We start from the raw sequence: 20,717 nt of genomic DNA, 5'->3' as shown, positions 1-20,717 counted from the left end.
ATCTTTATCCTTCACAACTGCAACCATATCTGGGAGAAACGCTAAACACTCACACAGCTCTAGCCTCTCCCAATGCAGCCAGAATTCAAAACTTTCAAACTTTATTACTAGTTTCAAAACAACCAATACCTAACAGTCAAAGCTTTCATGAAACTATTCGGGATGATGGCATCATGCATTGCAATAGTGCTTCACGCAAGATTACACATGCGCCCTCTACAGAAATGCTTAGCACGTCAGTGGAATCACTCACAGGGTCAATTAACAGATCTAGTGTTGGTAGACAGCCGCACTCATCGCTTTCTGCAGTGCTGTAACACATAAAACCTATCAAAAAGGCGCCGTTCATCGACCTGATTCAACAAGTCGTACTAACAGAAGATACATCCCTCACAGGTTGGGGTGGCCATCTCCAGCATCTAACAATTCAGGGTTTATGGCACACCCAGGAGTCACCACATTACTGGGAGCTTCTAGCTGTTTATCTAGCACTAAGCTTTTCAGCCTCTCCTCATAGGTTCACCACACTACTAGAACAGTCAGTGGTTCCACATCAAAAGCTGTACATCACTTCCAACCTTCTCACACAGAACCATGGCGAAATCAGACAACCAAACCCCAAGGGCTTAACCTAGCGATCTGGCGCCTGAAGTCAGAGTTTGGATACCTACATCTACCACCAGATTGTATATCAATTCTTAAAGAAGCAAGACAACTTACCACTAGAGCCTGTTTTCCAGCAGAGTGGAAAAAGGTTTGTTATATATTGTAATAATAACACAATTGATCAGTTAGATGAATCTACACAAAATATTATTTGTTATCTTTTGCATCTACAGCGAGTTGACTTAGCCTACACATCTATGTGACTACTCCTTGTGGCAGTAGCTGCATATCTGCAAAACAGACATTTATCCTATGGAAGGCCTTGAAAGAATAATACCACCCAGGGTACTAACCTGTACCTGTCTGGAAACCTTTACATTGTTCTCCTCTTATGGGTCCACCTTTTGAGCCATTACACCAGAGGTTCCCAAACTTTTTTGACCTGCGGCTCCCTTGAAATAATTGCCAATTGGTCGCGGCTCCCCATCATATCACTTTTTTTTACAGGTGCGGGGATGGAAGTCCTACCTTGGGAGTACTTCTAGTTTTCTCCCCAACATTATTTTTCCTATGTAAGAACACTTTTGCTCATTTGCTGTGAAAATGATGTGAGTATTTAATTGAAATATATCAAAAGCTTTGTTAATACTCACCAAAAACCACTTTTTCGACTGTTGAAAGTAAAGTGGGACCCACATTTAGAAATGATTCAAATGGGCAAAGAAAGGTAAGGGGGTGGGTGTGTTTGCAAGTATGTGTGAGTGTGTGTGTTCATGCGCAAGTATGCACTTACTTGTGTGTGTGTGTGTGTGCATGAACATTTTATGTCATTTCTCTTTCATTGGTCTTCTGGGTATAACATAACCTCAGTGTCAGAAAGGTTGAACTAATATGGCAGAACCTATGAAAATTCTGTGATTTAGTTTACATATCAGAAGGGCCCTGCATTGAAAGAGGAGAGCCAGTGCCTAGCAAATTAGTGACTCATCACTAGTCAAGGCACACTATTTTACACTGCATGGGTCAAATCAAATGGACATCATAAGTCAAGATAAGTTTCCCCTTTTTTTTCTGTGCCACGTGCAAGGTCAGAGACTGCTTTACCATTGGAAGAAAAGCTAATTTTGAATATCACTTTCACCAGTATTGCGGAGTTCAGTGTTATCATAAATCTGTCGCAAATATGTAATTAATAGTTGTCCTTTAAAAATTTTGTTTTTTAAAAGGAGCGTGGCAGAAGGCCACGAAAGCTATGGGATGGACTCATAGACCCTAGAGGCAGACCCTGATCTGGGACTGCTCATGGCTGAAAGAATTCAGTAAGTTAAAAAAGGCTTCCGAGGATGGGATGATATAGGCATCTCCTCTTTGGGGGACGTGGTAAAGAGCGGGACTTTGAAGTCATTTCAGTCCCTACAGGTGGAATTTGGGCTGCACCGCTCCCAGTTTTTCAAATATATACAATTCAGACATGCTTGGCAGGCGGAAAGGACATTACAGGAGGTGCTCCCTGAATATGCCCCTCTGGAGGGCTGTCTACTGAAGGAAAAGATCCCGGAAAAAGCTGTCTCCCTGACATATAAGTCAATCATGAATAATAAACCGGATAGGCTGACTGGACTTCGAGCCGTTTGGGAGAGAGAAGTGGGAGAGATGGACGACGTGGACTGGAGGCAGTACTGATGCACCCTAGGGAGGTAGCAATTAAATCGCGACTCCGCTTAATACAATTTTAAGATCTTACACAGGGCATACTTTGACAGACAGAGGCTCTTTAGGATGGGGAGGGTGTCTGACCTTAGCTGTCTGCGATGTGGAATGGCGATTGGGGACTTCTTACATATAGTGTGGTCGTGCTCACATATACAAACCTATTGGGGGGAGGTCACCGCTGAACTGAGGGCGGTGTTGGAGATGGATATTCCAATGGACCCGAAGCTCATTCTCCTGGGGATGACGAATGATGTGGACCTGGCCCACCCATTGCTGATCTTCTTAGCCCTAGCGCTGGTAGTAGCCAAGAGGGACATAGCCAGGAAGTGGGGGGCGCCAGATACTCCCCAATTGGGAGAATGGAGGAGGGGAATGGACCTGTACATGGCGGCCGAAAGGGTCACGTATAGGGCGAGGGGGTGCCCGAAAAAATTTCGCAGAGTATGGGGCAAATGGAGGCACTACCATGGTCTGGATGGAGGACTATGAGACTTGCCGTTTCTGTGTAACTGGGATAAATACACAAGACGGAGCCGCCCGTGTTCGAGAGACTATGCATTACGAAAATATTGATCGACGATTACTGCATGTGTATTTGATTGTTGGTGGGAGAACTTAACCCTTGCTGGAATGTGTGGGGGGGGGGGTTGGTGGGGGAGGTGGGGCCTTTTGCTTGACAGTGACGTGCTTGTACTGTACTTGTTTCCAGGTACTGAAAATAATAAAAATGTTTTAAAAAAAAAAACAAATAAAAAAAGTAGCTTTGCTACCTCAATTAGACATGGGGGGCCTATCAATCTTTACAAAACTAGCAAGCAATGATTTTATTTAAAATATTGACATCATTATTTCCAACAAAATAAAGTAACCAGTTTTTTTTAGGAGTTGCTGTGTAAACTTTAGACTTCAGTGCCAAGAACTGAAGTTTCCAGCGCAAACAATTCTCAAATTCTGAGGGCGAGCAGCGAGGCCGAGCCAGTGCAGCAAGGCCAGCATGTGCAAAAGAAAGGCAAGCCAAGTACTGAACCCTGCATTTTAATTTGCAGCCCACATTTTGATTTACATGCCATTGAGGAAGCTGCAGTGATTAGGGCCGGCTGCTTGGCTCTGACAGATGACAGCTCTAAGAAGAAGTTTAGGCCCTAACCTTCTTCTTAGAACGGTCACCTTTCGGAACCGAGCAGCTGGCCCTTATCACTACCCCGCTTTCTCAAAGACATGTAAATTAAAATGTGGGCTGCAACACTTGACATTCCTGGCTTTGGCACTTGCTGGCCTCGCTGCACACGGCCTAACACGGTTGTGCAGCGAGGCCAGGAAAGTCAAGCGTTGCAGCCCACATTTTAATATAGATGCCATTCATTATTTACAATTCTATTTTGTATTTCTACAGCCAACGATGCGCATGGATGAACCTACTTATCTTAATCTTTGAAGAAGGGGGTCTCGAGTTGCAGCAGAACCCCGGCAGCAATATCACTTGTCATCCGTAAATTTCAAAGACGTGCGCGGCGCCCCTAGCTTGTCCTAATGGCGCACGGGGGAGCCGCGGCGCACACTCTGGGAACCACGGCATTACACAATTGTTCATTAAAATTTCTTTCATGGAAGGTTGCCTTTCTAACTGCAATCACTTCAGTAAGACGTGTTGGTGAGCTACAGGCATTAACCTTAGAAGAACCTTTCTTTCAACTTCATAAAGATAGAGTGGTTCTTCGTACAAATCCAAAACTCCATCCAAAAGTAGTTTCTGCTTTTCATATTAACCAATCAGTTGAGTTACCTGTGCCCTTCCCTCATACTGACTCAGTAGCAGAAAGAGCTCTACACACATTTGATGTCAAAAGAACACTATTATACTATAGTGAAAGAACAAAAGATTTTCGCAAAACAAAGCAACTTTTTGTTGGATTTGCTTCACCTCATAAAGGAAATCCTATCACTAAATCCGGTATTTCTAGATGGATTGTTAAATGTATTCAAACTTGCTATGTTAAAGCTAAAAAAACTTTAATTACACCTCCTAGAGCACATTCTACTTGCAAAATAGGAGCATCTATGGCATTATGAGGTAACATTCCCTTAGCTGACATATGTAAGGCAGCTGCATGGTCTACACTACACACCTTTACCAAATATTTTTGTGTGGATGTATTACCACGTCAACAAGCTAATGTAGGACAAGCAGTGCTAAAAACACTTTTTCAAACAACTGCAACACCCACTGGTTAGCCACCGCTTTGAGCGAATACTGCTATACAATCTATGCAAAGCATGTGTATCGACAGCACACATGCCTCGAACAGAATATGTTACTTACCCTGTAAGCATCTGTTCTTGGCATGTAGAGTTTTAGATTCACATGCGCCCTTCCTCCTCCCAGGACACCTGTGGTTGTTGCAGTTCTTATTGTTCACATAACACGCATGGACATCTCTGTACTACACTTACTCTCACCTTCTTGAGGGAAAACAATCGAACAATTGAGTTGATGTCTATGCACACTATCACCGAAAGGAGGAGTCACCTTACCTTGCGACTGGAAAAGACTTCTTTGAAGAAAAACAACTTGCAAACATCCAGACCCAACACTAGATGGCAGTAGATGGCAGGAGTATGCAAAGCATGTGAATCTACAGCTCTACATGGCAAGAACAGATGCTTACAGGGTAAGTAACATAATCCTTCTGGTAGATTCACTAAGTAATCGCAGACTCCTGACTGACCCTCCCACCTACCCGCTTTGTGACCTAGACTCCTTTCCATCTAAAACGGTCCCAAGATGGAGACCTGCACACTGATAATACCAGTTTGCCAATGGGCCCGGCGTCTGAGAGCGCGGCCTGCCCTGAAAGCAACTGACTTCAGCCCGCATGTGTGTCACTGTGTGCTGCTTCGCTTGTCACTTCTGGAGCACAACGACGCTGGAGCGGAGCTGCACAACATCACCTACCAGCATACACGAGTGCAGCTTTTAAGTTTATGAATACTGTCTGATTCCTCAGGTAGTATTCACAAGCTTAGGAATCTGCAGATAGTGAATCCACCAGAAAAAGCGTTACCAAAGGTAAGTAACTTGTTCATGAATACTCCGATATCATTACCTGTTTATTGACGCTGAATTTTATATAGATATACCCACTACTTTTTAGTTAGTTTAAGTGCTAGAATAACTGGCAATATTAGTTACATAAAAGATAAGAACCAATAGAGGTTGAAGTCTAATCGATTGGGTGGTGCGCATATCCGATGTTCATCTATTGCGACTCCTGATCAGGGAGGAGTTCTGCCAGAAAGAAACTCACAATAGTTCAGGCTTATGCGTTTCTTTAATCATAAGAAGTTGGGTTTGGATCTCAGGGAGGAATTGTGGGCATTCCACAATCTGGTGCCCTGCATTCTCACAGTTCTGCCTTTTGAATGATAATGAATAAATTACATGGGTGGGCGCTGATTGGAGGTTTCTGGCTCTGATGGAGTGATAGGTACACTTCTGCAGTAACTGTGGGCCTTTGCACCTTGAATTTGATTACAGATTCAACAGACAGCCGATAAACAGCTTTCAGAGTGGGCTTAAAGTGGACATGTTTGTAGAGGTTGGCAAGTTTCTTGGGTAGGCCCTTTTATATTCTGTTGTAGTAAACCACACATGCCATGACAACAGTTCTGCTTAACTCCACCCAGTGAGAGCACAGGTTGCTGGAGACTGGTTCCTTTGACCACTGTGCTGAACTAGAGGAGTCCATTGGAGTTCGTAATAAAAAATGCGCCCCAAGGCTTCTAGCTTTTTCAGATAGTGATTTCTGGGCCTTCAGGTTCCTTGACCTCTGACAATTTGAAAAGGAGATGGCCAGGATCTGTTTGTGTCATTACAAGGATTCCAGTGTTGTCACCATTCATGCAAAAGGACGCTGGTCTTTATCCAGAGGAGTGCATCGTTCAAGCATGACGTTACGATTAGATTATATGAAAAGATGTCTAAATCACGAATGGCAGTTGCACCCAGAGATGCAATATATACATCTAGTTGAGTAGCTGGACCAGGAACACATGTAAATGTTAAGCAGGAGAACTGTGATCCTTGGGAGGAACCGCAGGACTATGAACTCGACCGAGCCTAACTTTTTAACTAAGGTTAAACAGAAACAATGTAAAATTATTATTATGAAACCTTTTAGTCCCTGTGTTCTTCGTTCCACTCCCTTGTCAATGTAGTTAAGACTATCAAATTGACAAATCAAACTGCGTGTACAAATAAATAAAAAACAAGCTTTCATTTTGATTTTATTTAAATATATTTATATCAACATTTCATACCTAGACTTACATTTTTCTTAGTGCATGAAAAGGAAAATGTACACGGGCTGCAGCTCTAGATGTAATTGGCAAGAAGTGGTTTTGAATATAGTGAAGTGTAACCACTAAGTCCACGGCTCAGTGATCAAGGGACGCAGAGGAATCCTCAAACATCAAGCCGACACACTATTCCACCCTTGAAACTATAATCACCCAAATCAACAGGTTCATAATAGAGGCAGATTGGCTGTTGGGAAATCAGAAGATTACTCAAACCCACTTTGCCTCCGAAAGGCCAGTAGGGCTTAGATGGAGTAAGATGCATATAACACAAAGCCAGAAGTTAATGTTTGGGGTACGACTAATTAGCTAAAACCACCAAACCAGGCAGTGATGCATGAAGTTGTACCACCCACGTTCCATCTGCATCAATCAAGACTACTGAGAAAGCAAACAAGAACATCTTAGATTTGTCTGAATGTGTAGTGTTCCAAAGTCAGGGAACTTATCCACCTGTGCTTTGTGCCATTTATTTAACAAAAATGGGATTCTATTAATAAACAGAGAGGGGGGGAGACTGTTACTCTGTGGAAAGCTCCATGTAATGAAGGCACAAACTGATGACATGGTGTGGCATGAAAACCTCTGGGCCATGCAAGGACTAGCTTTGAGATGTGCGTAGGCTTTCAGACAGGAATACTGATTGGCATTTACATAAAAACATAAAAGGAAGCACTGTAAAAATCATGTCAGCAAGAGAAAGGACTGAGTCCAGGAGAGAGGCCCATATAAAACAATAGAGACGGGGTATAACATGTTCTCGAAGAAGTAGGATAGAAGAGGTTCTTAACCAAATAAGGAGTGTCTGCAAATCCACGATCGACAGGTTCTGAAGCTAAATTTGAGGTGGAGGCAGCCACTAACCTAAAAAACAGAACAAAACCCTGTAGTGACTGTACGTGCAAAGATAGCAATGCAAACCTGGGGTTCGGAACATCAAACTTTGAGAATGCATTGCAAAGCCATCAACCTATCTTTTCAAATTAAATCTGCAGAGGTACAGCCCACTTCGGTTTCTGAAAAACATTTCTTTTTTTTCCTTCAGAGGCTTTCAGGAAAATAAATATTTTTGATGAAGAGAAAATGAGGCCATTTTTTTTGTATTTTAAAGCAAGTATGAAAACAAGTGAAGGTACAGAGGAAGTCCAGAGCACAGTCCTGTTCAGTATATGGCTGTGGGATACTGGTCAGGAAGAAGTTGATGTTTCATTGGTTGATGCCCTCCTCACAAAAAGGTTGGAGCAGACAGCATGGGTCAGCAAGGTCCTGGAAGCGAGCTATGTCTGGCTTCCCCATGATGCCAGCAGGGAGAAACACATCCGCCTCTCTCTTCACGTTCAATTAACGTCCTGACAGAAAAGGACAGTTCTTCTCTCATTGGTATGGGTTTAGTAGTGAGCTTAAAATAACCCAAGCCATGGCACCATACAACTGGGCGCTGAGGTCTTGGCAAGTAAACACTCTACTTTCGCAAGGCATGCCCCTACCACCCACTACCCTATGGTAGATATCTTAACCCTCTTGCCCAAAGTCCTCGGTGAATTTCTTCACTTTTAGCAGATCTTCTGTGTTCACTGTAGGTCTGGTGGTAGCAAGTGACCGCAGCATGTCGGACTAGAAGATAAGAGAGACAATAAGAGACATTTTTTGAGGGCAGGCAATATGAAAAAAATAATGAGAACCCCAACAATGAAGAGAATATACACTCAATTTCAATATAGCCTGACCTACGCTCTTAGCAGTACAACATACAGTATAATAATAAACACCTCACTGTAAGGATAAAAGTCCTTGGACGAGCTGAGCAGGCTGTGCCTACTTCTTCAAGCTTGATATGTGGACTACCAACAAATCCTCCTCACCTGCACACAGCCCCCCAGAAACAGCCCTCCCTGAAAACAGCGGCCTTGACAATGTGCATGTCTACTGGATGTACCTCATGATTTTCCGGATATTAAACAACAGAGCTTTAGACTTTCTGTGCGTCCGAAATGCACCCCCAGCTTCAACAATAGAACAACACACTAGTGAGAAACTTGAGACTTAAATCAGATAATCACAGTTCAGAGGCACAGGTCTTTTTACCTTTATCAATGTTCTCCCCTGTAACACAAATCTAGTCATTAATTGTGCTTGCTACTCCGGGTTGTGTGGTGTCGCAGACAGACGAATAGAGTGATTGGTATTGTGTAGAGGCTAGAGCGAGCACCTGCACAATATGGCGATTCCTCTTTAGATTCATTCCTCTTTAGATTCATTCCTCTTTAGATTCATTCCTCTTTAGATTCATTTTCCTCTCCTATGGAAGTGAAACCTGCATGAAGTTAGCCCCAGACACCTGTCGTGTATGAGGGAATATACATCTGCTTTTCTGCCTGTTTCTTCCTGTCACAGCCGCTGATCCTCCCGTTCTGTTGTGCTGGGTATTACCTGCCTCTGGAAACTTTATTTAAGAACATCCAGTTTCGGTTGCAGATAATACACAGGTTGGCCAGTTGTGACCAACGTCCTTCCCGTCTTTCTAGAAAAGCCCAGTAAGAGCCACTCTCTCTGGAGTAGAGTTTACATTTTCAAAAGACCTTGCACTTAAGTTAGGTCTGACTGCTTGGTAGTTCGTGCCATTCAAAGCAAGATAAATATTGGCCACATCCAACCTATAGTTATACATCAATGGAACTTAGTATAGAGACTATGCACCAGCCCAAGGAGAGATCTGGCACAAGACCATTCGTTTCACAGTTTCCCTCCCGGTTAGCAACTACGCCTAGGACTCAAGAGAAGCACTGGTGCTGTAAGCTACCCTTAAAAAGGCAAGGCTTCACTGTTCACAGTGTGAAGAGAAGCAGGTCTGTGGCCAGGAGTACAAAGACCGAGAAACTGCTGATAAAACCCTGCCTAGAGGTAACCTCAAAGACGTTAGTAGCGTAAGGGTGGAGCTAACCTCCATGCCGCAATTTGTGTAAGCTTCCCACTAGCTCACGATCTGCCACCTTTTTGGGCCCCGACACTCAGCATTTGGCATAGGGGCCTGGGACTGCTGACGCCCTGGAGGTGGTAGCAGGTGGCGACTCGAGGCGGAGACTTGTGGGGAGCTTGGATTTGCTGAGCACTGGCTGCTTCCCGGCGGTGGCAAGATGGGGGCTTCATAATCGAGGAGCTGTTTCTGCGCCTGCTGTAGTCGTGCCTTTTGTATCACTTTGTTCGCCCTAAGTGTGGCAGGGTATGCTCAGACGTGAGTCCCTTGTTCACTTGGCCACTGGATTCAAGATAGCCTGGCTGATGAGGATTATGAATCCGAAACCGGTCCCAGGATGCTTGTTTCCGGTCCAGGGAAGACATGGCTTGGCAGTTCGGGCTGGACTGTTCCCATGAGGCACAGGGTCAGACTGATTTGCATATAGCCATGACTGAACTGGGGTGGCTGAGTGAACTAAAGAATGGTGATGGATTAAACCCAGATCAGTTGACTGGGGGTGAGTGTTTGATTTGTTCAAACGCTCCGTCCATCATCCCCTTTTGTATCACTTTGTTCGCCCCAAGTGTGGCAGGGTATGCTCAGACGTGAGTCCCTTGTTCACTTGGCCACTGGATTCAAGATAGCCTGGCTGATGAGGATTATTAATCCGAAACCGGTCCCAGGATGCTTGTTTCTGGTCCAGGGAAGACATGGCTTGGCAGTTCGGGCTGGACTGTCCCCATGAGGCACAGGGTCAGACTGATTTGCATATAGCCATGTCTGAACTGGGGTGGCTGAGTGAACTAAAGAATGGTGATGGATTAAACCCAGATCAGTTGACTGGGGGTGAGTGTTTGATTTGTTCAAACGCTCCGTCCATCATCCCCTTTTGTATCACTTTGTTCGCCCAAAGTGTGGCAGGGTATGCTCAGACGCGAGTCCCTTGTTTACTTGGCCACTGGATTCAAGATAGCCTGGCTGATGAGGATTATGAATCCGAAACCGGTCCCAGGATGCTTGTTTCCGGTCCAGGGAAGACATGGCTTGGCAGTTCGGGCTGGACTGTTCCCATGAGGCACAGGGTCAGACTGATTTGCATATAGCCATGTCTGAACTGGGGTGGCTGAGTGAACTAAAGAATGATGATGGATTAAACCCAGATCAGTTGACTGGGGGTGAGTGTTTGATTTGTTCAAACGCTCCGTCCATCATCCCCTTTTGCAGTCGTGCCTTCTGCAGTGGCGCCCCTCCTAGCGATAAAGAGCAGAGCCAGCAACGCTTTTCGCCCCTGGCAGGAGAGGCAGGGCTCCCACGGCACACTTACACCGGCAACCGCTGAAAAGACGGGGTGATACACGGCAGCTCAACAACCATTGGGGCACTTACAGACTGCCTGGTAGTGAGCGTTGTGGATACCTGAGGGGGGGATATCCTGGCTAGCGTTGGCGCTGCTGGGCTAACCTGAGGACTTAGTGGGACCAAGGTGAATTGCATTGACCACCTTGGCGATGCTGGTCAATCTTGTGGTTGGACACCACAAGAGCGGTTGTGAGACTGAGTCCCACCCACACCCATTTACAGGCTGCTCCTTCTTCTTGCCTGTGGATTGATGGGGCTATGGGGATGTTTCCCTGATTGGGGGGTAGGGGGGCAATAAGCTGTTCCTTGCCTCCGAGGAGTGTTGGTTTTGTACCCTGCAGGTGCTGACGACAGGTCTGGAGGCAACTCTTCTTGGCTGCCTGCTACTTCTTGTCTCGTTCGATGGGTAGCGGGGCCATGGCTGAGAGATGTCGAGGGTGATCTGGTGAGCTGACTGGATGGTGAGCACTAATTGCGCACATATGGAATGAAACTTCAAATGACATCTCTGCCTCAGGACAGTGCTGATAGCCACCTCCTGCCCCAATCCTTGTGGTGGCCCTGGATCCTGTTGGCCATACTAAAACGCTCGCTTTTGCCCAGGGTATGGCTGGCAGTGTTGTGACTTCTGGGACCGCCCTTGGCGTCTCCTGGTTATTGGGCTTTGACACTTCTTGCTCTCTCTTGCTCACCTACACCATGAATTAAAGACAATGCTTCAAGAAGGGCCACCCCAGGAGGGGTTCACGCCGGGCACTAAAGGTGGAGTACCTCTCAATTAGAAGGCAAGCTTGATAAACTGTTGGCTGCAATCGATGCCAACAGGGAACGGCTAGAGGCTAAGATTGACTCTATAGTAGCCAAATTGGGCCTACTCCGTGAAGATCCTAAGAAAATGTCAGAGCAGGTGTTTGCCTTGGAGGCTGCAGTCAACGCCTTGATATTAGGGTTGCTGGGCTACTGGAGAGAGTAGAGGGCAGTTATATGCTTGGCTTCCTGTAGGACGGGCTTCTACAGGTTGTGGCCCAGGAGGGCTTCTGAACGTTCTATGAGCTGGAACACACGCATAGAGTACCTGCCAGGCCACCCAAACCGACGCCCCACCCCAACCTACCCTACCTTGCTGTGGCCCACCTACTTCATCTCCCCAAAAAGGACTTCCTTTTCAAACAGGTGCGCAATAGCGACCCCTTCGCAGTGGAGAATGCTTCAGTCTCTATCTATCCAGACCTTACTCTCCAGGGTCAAACTCAGAGGACTTTGTTTACCACAGTGAAGAAGAGGCTTTGTTAACTGGGGTTACTTTATTCTTCGCTTTTCCAGGACTGCCTGCCTGAGAATACAAGCAGAAGTCCAGTCCCATTTATTCACAGACCCCGCTGCGGCATGGGACTGGCTGCAACTTTATGACAAGCGAACTATGCGCCTGGAATGTTCTGAACAACACCAACCTCACTGTTCAACGCACCAGCGTTTCCATAGAAGAGGGATGAAAAGACCTACCAGGCAACAGGTGGCCGGTGGAGACTGCAGACTCTTTGAGATATGGGGGAAGTTCACTGCATTCCGGGACACAGTCTTGCAGGGGGTCCACCTCGAACTCAGTGGGCTCGACGATATCAGGTCTGGAGAACACCCTCTTGATGGCTTACCTCCGGCACGGCTGATGATATCATTTGACCCTCACTTGGGATGCAGCTGAGTCCTGAGAGGAACGGGCCCTGCTCAGGGTGTTGAGCTGTCGAGGCTGTCCTTTATCCTCATATATTCTACAATGTTTGACTATGACTTACTGCTTTGCTCGGGGGTGGCTGGGCGAGTGTGGGTAGCTTACATTGTGTATGACCTTTTGGTTGATTCCTTGCTTGTCCGATTTCTAGGCAGACTGGACACTCTCCCCTACAGAACTATCAGTTACAGACCCTAGCAGCCTCATTTGATGGGCTTTAGTTCGTAGGCTTTTAGACTTATCTTGTTTAAACAGGATGTATCCATATCACATATGGCCGGGGTGGGGGCTGTGGGAGTTTTTTTGTTATCTTTTGATTATTCTGTTTACTTATCTGGTTGTATGTGTGCGGCGGGTGAGACTGCACTGAATGGCTGGATAGAGTTAGGCAAACATAGACATTAAATAAGATATACATTAAGAAGTGACAGAATTATAAAATGCAAATCTGACTGTAAATAAAGAACAGTTACTATGAAATCCCCGTTATATTACCGAATGAGGGATAGATCCACTGGGGATATGATAAAAATAAGGAATATAACTATTTAAAGATGGTGGAGCTCATTACAGGACTCTAGCCATAAAGCAGAAGGTGTGCGTAACCTTTGCCCTAGGAAGCGGAAGTATATAGACCCCGCCCAGAATGGCCAGGTTTATGTATGTGATTGAACGAGAACAAAGAGATGCGATCCAACGTGTAAGGTAAGGCCGGTCTACTGGTCCATTTAACAACATCGTAATAGGGTGGAATCCTACCCAATTGATTTGGGATACCCCCTCTGAGAATAATGCGAAGGGAGAATAAGAATGTGAAGCCACCGAATCACAGGTGTGGGAATAGTTGAGCAACTTATCTGAAAATTGATAAGAGCACAAGGGTGCTTTCTCTTGTTTATAGATGAAACTGGATATACATCATGCACAGGAGAAGGTGCAACTATGCTCACGATAAAGGATGACAATTTAATTTAAACAAACACCTTTATCTATCCCCTGAATTTATAGAATATTTTATTTTTAATCATTGACCCCAGACGAAAAGGTGGCCAAACGTATGTCCTTTGTTTCACACATATAGAAAACAGCCTCATATCCCGTTTGTAGAACAACAACAGAGGATGGACGTCAGAAAAAAAGTAAAACTGGGTGATAAAACTACCATGATCCTAAAGGACGAATTCAATCTGATCCTGCTCTAGAAACGTGAAAGGTAGGACGAGGGATATGAGTTGAAGCATGATGAGGGAGAGAGAAACAGCACAAATAATAATAAGATTCCCTGTGGATGTTTTAGAAACCATTTTGGGTCCACATTATTGGGACCAGACAAAAACAGAATGAAATGCAAAGTAATTGGGTGTTGTACGAGAACACAAATGTGAGTTGGTACATTGAATGGATGTATCGATGACCTAACACCTTGAGAGTGGAAGTATCGACGTATGGAGCACGTCTGATTTTGCACCCTAAGTGGGAGTGTGCGGTACCCCCTCAATTTATTTTGTCAAATCGGTTTATTAGCATTTATATATTTCGACATTACATTAGGTGCATCATTGTAATTAATATAGCTTTTCAACTTTGCCTGGTTGACTATGCACTGACAATCTTGCAGATCAATGAGGCGCTATAACAGTACACAGAAATAGCATGTAGGTGAATCTTGGGCGCCCAGGCATGCCCTCAGTATAAAAGAGTCAATGTGTCCCATCTCTGTGTGGAGAGACAAGTCTTACATGTGCAGCACAACTGCAAATAAAAAGCATTTGCAAAACAGGAACATCAAACTGCGGCACTGTCACTGAGATACATTACAATTCGTACCCATTGCCATCCCCCAAGCCCGCCCCCCTCTCTGCCCTACCCTCGCCCCCTCAGCGCGCATGCCTCTATTTCTACTGCTGCCTCTCCGCAGTTTCAGTGTTGTGCACCAGTCAGCATGTCAGGTGTGTCGTCCACTACGCACCCCTCCCGTCCACCAGCTGTACCTGCCTGGTCTCCCACCACCCCCTCTCCCGTGGTGCTTTCTGCCGCCTGCAGAGCGTTAAGCATGCGCTCCCATTGCTCCGCCATAGGTTCCCTGCGGAGCCCCACTGTTTCCTCCCTCCGGATGGCAGTCCATTCTGCCCGGGCCCACGACAAGAGGGACAGAGTCCATGCCTGTACACTGGGTGAGTCACTCGCCTTCCATCTCCTAGTGAGGAGTCGTGTTGCTGTTACCATCCCCAAATCCAGAAAGCGGGACGATGCCTTATCCTTGGGCGACCGCTTGAAATGGTGTAAGAGATACTCAGGCCAGTTACAAGGGACGGTGCGGCCGGTACATTGCGTAAGCAGTACACTAATGTCCCTCCAGTAGGTGCCAAGTCCGGGGCAGTGCCACAGAAGATGAAAGAGGTCCGTGTTCACCTCACCACACCTAGGGCAAGACGCGTCCGTCCTGTGAAAATATTTATTTATTAAATCGGGGGTACGATAGGCCCTGTGAACTATATATACTTGGATTTGGCGAAAGCGCATCTTTCTGGGGATGCGCACCGGGCTTTTATGAATCTTCTCCCACTCTTTGTCCGCCAGCGCTCGCCCCATATCTCGCTCCCACTTTCCGCGGAGTGGGGTCAGGTCTAGTTCCGTGTGTATCCGTAGGGATGCAGCAAACCACTTAATTAGATGCCTGCCCCTGCCCATGACATGCAGATATTGCACTGTCAAGTGCTGCGTTGGCTCCTCTGCAACATCACCCCATCTAGCCGCCATGGGGGCCTCGAGGGAGCGGTGCATTAGGAACCCCCCGGGGGGAGCCCGACGTCCGTGACTAGTGTCTCGTAGGGTATCAATGCTCCCTCTTGATATAAGTCGCCTAACGTCTGGACATCCGCTTCCTGCCACCGTTCCAGCATGGAGTGCGTGAGGACCCCTTTGCCCCCTGGCGAGCCTTCCAGCGGCACCGCGGGTGCGTATGGGAACACCTTTCTCGTAAGGTGCAGTGCCCTGCGGAAGCATTTATATGCCACCGCCAGCAACAGCGGGGTGGGGTGCGCCGGTGCCGCTAATGGATGGAACAGCGTGGTAATCCGCTCCAGGGTGTAGGGTGGCTCGCTCGTGGCAGTGTCTTCTCGTCCCCTGTCCGCTAACCAGCGGGCAACCCATTGAAGCTGCGCTGCCAGGTAATAGTGCTCAAAACAGGGAGCGGCCAACCCACTTTTGTCCGTGGGCAAGAACAGTTTCCCGAGAGCCAGACGGTGTCGGGACGCGCCCCAAGTAAAGTCGCGCAGGATCTTGTTAAGTTTGGAGAAGAAGGACGCGGGTATGAACAAGGGCAGATTCGCGAAATAGTATAAAAGGCGAGGGAGCATCACCATTTTGGCAAGGGCCACTCTGCCTGTGGGTGTCAGGGGGAATGTGGACCAGAAGCCAAATTGGGTTTTAAGCGCCGTCACGCTTGTCCCAGATTCCCGTCTAGCAGGTCTGGCGGTAGATCTGGACCCCCAGATACTTAAACGTGTCCGCCCGCCACTGGACTCGTGTGCCATGTAGACTATACTCTGGATCAGCCACCTCGCTGCTAAATGCGTAGAGGCACAACTTGCCTGTGTTTACTCAGAACTGTGAGGCGGTTTAACAAGTGGGCCAGCAGCTCCGGTATGTGGCCCACATCTCGGACAAAGACCAATAGGTCATCGGCATACAAAGACACCTGATGAACGCCATCGCCCAGTGGGATACCATCTGCCAGGAGTTGTCTCATGGCCGCAGCTAAGGGCTCCATGGCCAGCGCAAAAAGCAGCGGTGACAGAGGACACCCCTGACGGGTGCCCCTGCCCACCGCCACTGCTTCCGAGATATACGGCCCCAGCCGGACGTGGATCACAGGGTTCTTATACAAGAGTCCCACCATCTGCAGGAAGTTCACTTCCAGTTCGTACGCCTCCAACACTGACGACAAATAACCCCACTCAAGGCAATCAAAGGCCTTTTCTAGGTCCAGCACCAGGCACCATGCTCTGGGCCAGGCCGTCGTCGCTTCCACCGCTACCCTGAAATACCTCCTGAGGTTCAGGGACGTGGACCTCGCTGGTACGAAACCGTTTTGATCAGGATGGACTAAATGTGGAACCGTCGGCGCCAGACGCTCTGCAAGGATTTTGGCGAGTATCTTGTAGTCCGTGTTAAGCATCGCCAGTGGGCGATAGGAGCCCAAGGACATGGGGTCTCTGTCGGGCTTAGGTAGGGACACTATCAGGCCCCGGTGTTTTCCCGGTCGCCAGTGCTTGGATTGCGTCTCCCACTTCCTCCAGCGTGAGTGGGGCACCAAGCTCCGCTTTCTGACTCTCTGTGGTGGTAGGCAGCGCGGCCGACTCCAGGAATTCAGTCAACGTATGTGTATGACCAGCGCCTCGAGCTCTGTAAATATCCCGATAGTGCTCGGTCAGCGCTCGGTGGATCTCACGTTACGTGTATACCACTGTCCCGCCCCTGTGCGAATGGCACCAATCGGGGTATTGCGCTCTGCTTTCTGCACCAGCCAGGCCAATAAGCAGCCAGCTCTATCTGCCTTGGCATGCGTCTTGGTGGTGTGCGCAGCATAGTTGTGACATCGCAGCCGTTCGATTAGTACCGCATGCGCCTGCCTGCCCCTTCCCCTTCCCTTACATATGGCAGGAGCTCGGACTCTATGCGGGCCAGGGATGCGGACACTTGTGCGCGTATGTTCAATGTGCCACCAATGCAGTGCCCACGGATAGTCACCTTGTGGGCATCCCATTCCACCATGGGATCACTTGCTGAGTCCTGGTTTTCTTCAAAATAGGATAAAATGGCCGTGCTCAGCGAAGATCTAAACTCGGCGTCTTCTAACGTGGCCGGCTGTAGCCGCCATGTGGGCACCGGAGGCCGATCCGCCTCCCAGCTAATTTGGAACCATAGGGGGTTGTGATCTGAGTGCGTTCTACCTAGGTACTCCGACTTAGTCAGGAGCGGGAGCAAGGACCGGAAACCTACTATTCGATCCAGACGGACATGGAGATCGTGTACCGCCGAGTAGTATGAGTATGTTTTGTCCGTAGGGAGCTGCGCGCGCCAAAGATCGTGTATGTCCCAGTGCAATAACCAGTCCCTTAGAGCCTGCGCTGTCGATGTCGCTGCCACTGCGCGGAGGGGTGGGAAGGAGTGGTCTAAGTGTGTGTCTAGCACCATGTTGAAGTCTCCACCTAGCAGCGAGGGGAGGCCCGCGTACCGCTGAAGGATGAGGTTTAAGGATGCCAGGAAGGCAGGTTGATCCGTATTAGGGGCATAAATAGAACCCAACAGTATCTCCTGTCTGTTGTTTTTTTAAAAATCTTTTTATTAACAATGGCAAAACAGGTGGCAATCATCACCTTCAAAGCATTAATTCGGCTACATTTAAGCGCAGGGATTCTCAGGGCTTAATCGGTCATTACAGTATGGAGGCATTCAGGAGTACATCAAACAGAGTTCACAGTACAAGTGGTTCATCATTGAGAGCGGTCTGGGGGGGTTCACAGATGTTCCCTCTGTATTCGTTCCAAGTAGTCCATATCTGTGTCCACTTCCGAGGGCATCCCCGTGCCTCATAACCGTCTTCTCCTGGAGCATGCACCAGTCCATATCGGACTTCCATTGACCAATCTTAGGAGGTTGGACCGCTCCCCACAACCTAGCAATGTTCCTTTTAGCGACCATAAATCCTAGAGTGGCCCACAGTTTCCCGCTAAGTGATAGGTCCGTAGGTTCCCAGATGTTTAGGAGACATTTTTGGCTTCAAGCCTGATCTCCACCTCCCACACCTCCTGCATGCAGCGGGTCACTCGGGTCCAGTAGTGTTTCAACCCCCGGCAGTCCCATAGTATGTGAAAGAAGGTCCCCACCTCCCCACAGCCCCATCTACAAAATCCGTCTGCACTTCGGCCCATTCGCTGCAGTCTAGTCCCTGAAAGGTAGACACGATGTAGGATTTTTAGTTGAATGAGCCGAAGTCTGGCCGAAATAGCCACCTCCTTAGGGGAGGCTAGTGCAATTCTCCATTCCTCCTCATCTATCTCTAGTCCATCGGCTTCCCATTTACCCTTGAGGGGGAGCAGTAAGTCAGGGGACTGGTTAATGATTTTTTTGTACGTGAGTGATATAGCGTGTTCGGGGAGGTGGCCATCAAAGAGCCTATCCTCCAGCGGTGAGGAGGTAGGGGGCTGTGTTTCCGCAGGAATGTTGGCTTGTAGGGAGTGTCTGACCTGTGTGTATCTAAAGTATTCCGAGTGAGCTAGTTCGTATGTGTGCTGGAGTGATGCAAACGGTATCATCCCCTTCGGGCCCCACAGATCCCGGACGTGAGAAATGCCTATGAGGTCCCAGTTACGGAACCCCTTGGTGCGGCCAAGCCCGCCGAGTCTCTCCGAGACCCACAGGGGAGTGGCCATCGTGAGGGTGTAAGCCCATCCTAGTGCGCGCTGTACAACATGCCAGAGCTGCACTGAATGGTGCGTGGGCCCAGTGAGCGGATATCGTCCCGGTTTGGAGTAAAGTGCCGCTTCGAAGTTCCCGCCCTGTAGCAGCCAACGGTCCATTCCGAACGCCGGGTCGTTCCCATCACTGTAGGTGCATTGGTTGATGGCAGAGAGATGCGTGGCCCAGTAATATTTGCGGATGTCAGGAAGTGCTATACCACCATCGAACCATCCCAGGGTCAGTTTCTATGGAGATGCGGGGCATTACGGACCACAGCTGTTCCCTCTGTGTGGCCTCAATAGAGGCGAAGTATGTCTTCGGGACCAGGTCTGGGTGGTTTTGTAGGGCGTACAGGAACCTAGGCAGTGCCATCATTTTAAAAAGTGCTGCCCGTCCGAGGAGGGACAGCGGAAGTCTCCGCCAGGAGGCAGTGTCTCTCTTGAATCGCTGGAGAGGCGGAAGGAGGTTCTTCTCGTATCTCAACTCCGGTTCTTTGGATATGAACACCCCCAGATAGCGGAACCCCTCGGTGGCTACCGTGATAGGGCAGTTCCGTGGGAGCACGGGAGTCTCCCCCTGCAGTACGTAGAGTACGGACTTGCCCCCGTTGATGCTGTAGCCAGAGTTTTTCCCGAAGTTGGTGATGATATCCATCACCACTATTAGGGACTTGCGGGGTTTGGTGAGGTACAGCAGGACGTCATCCGCATAGAGCGAAATTCTGTCCTCCCATCCATCAGCCCAGCGTATCCCCATCATGGATAGATCTTGCCTGATCCACGCGGCCAAGGGCTCAAGCGAGAGGGCAAAGAGGAGGGGCGAGAGGGGGCAGCCCTGTCTCGTTCCCCATCCGAGTTCAAATACTGTGGAGATTTTGTTGTTGATGGAGACTTGGGCTTATCTCCTGTCTGTTGAGCCTCCCCCTTGCAAAGGAGTACCTCCCCTCTGGGTCTACCTGCGTGTCAGCGCATGTAAAGGGGACGCCTGCCCTTACCCATATCAAGGTGCCGCGCGCTTGCGCTGAGTAAGTCGTGCCATGAATCTGCCCTCTCCAGTGTCTGCGGAGTCGCTCCACATCCACTCGGGACATATGGGTCTCCAGGAGAAGCGCGATCCCCACCTTGTGACGCTGCATATAGGCGAAGACAGAGTACCGGGGCGACGGGGTGTGCATGCCGCGGAAGTTAAATGTAAATGTAAATGTAGTATACTTGTAAAGCGCACAGCTGCCCCAGCAACGGGGCGTCCCGGCGCTGTATAACTCTGGGGAACCCGTCCTGGCTTTCCCTGTGGGATGGTCCCTTGCTGGGAGTCCCCAAGGTGGAGCCAGGCATCCCTGGAATTGGTGGGGCCGTTGTGGAGATTAGGCAAGCTAATGCCCAGAGTTGCCGAGTGGAACCCCTGATTAGAGTAAGCACTGAAGCGAGAATTATCGAGTCCGCTGACCAAGGTCCACGACCCTGCCGCGTCGGGAATTGAACCCTGGTCCCAGGCTGACTTCTGCTCTCAGGCCTGCCGCCTCTAACCAGTGAG

General features: G+C 48.3%; 1 protein-coding gene across 2 annotated transcripts in view; it reads right to left on the bottom strand.

Annotated features, from left to right (window-relative positions):
• Window positions 1–6,590: 6,590 nt before the first annotated feature.
• VPS4A (vacuolar protein sorting 4 homolog A) overlaps window positions 6,591–20,717 on the bottom strand; it is a 187,110-nt gene continuing 172,983 nt past the window's right edge. For both annotated transcript variants that reach the window (XM_078670988.1, XM_078670989.1), the window contains exon 11: window positions 6,591–8,289. In XM_078670988.1, the coding sequence (XP_078527114.1) occupies window positions 8,188–8,289 (102 nt within the window). In that variant the 3' untranslated portion in view covers window positions 6,591–8,187. The remainder of the gene's footprint in view (window positions 8,290–20,717) is intronic.

The sequence above is a fragment of the Lissotriton helveticus genome, chromosome 12 (assembly GCF_964261635.1).
Source record: "Lissotriton helveticus chromosome 12, aLisHel1.1, whole genome shotgun sequence".
Classification (NCBI taxonomy): Eukaryota; Metazoa; Chordata; class Amphibia; order Caudata; family Salamandridae; genus Lissotriton; species Lissotriton helveticus.
This window is presented reverse-complemented; position numbering and strand designations above follow the sequence as displayed.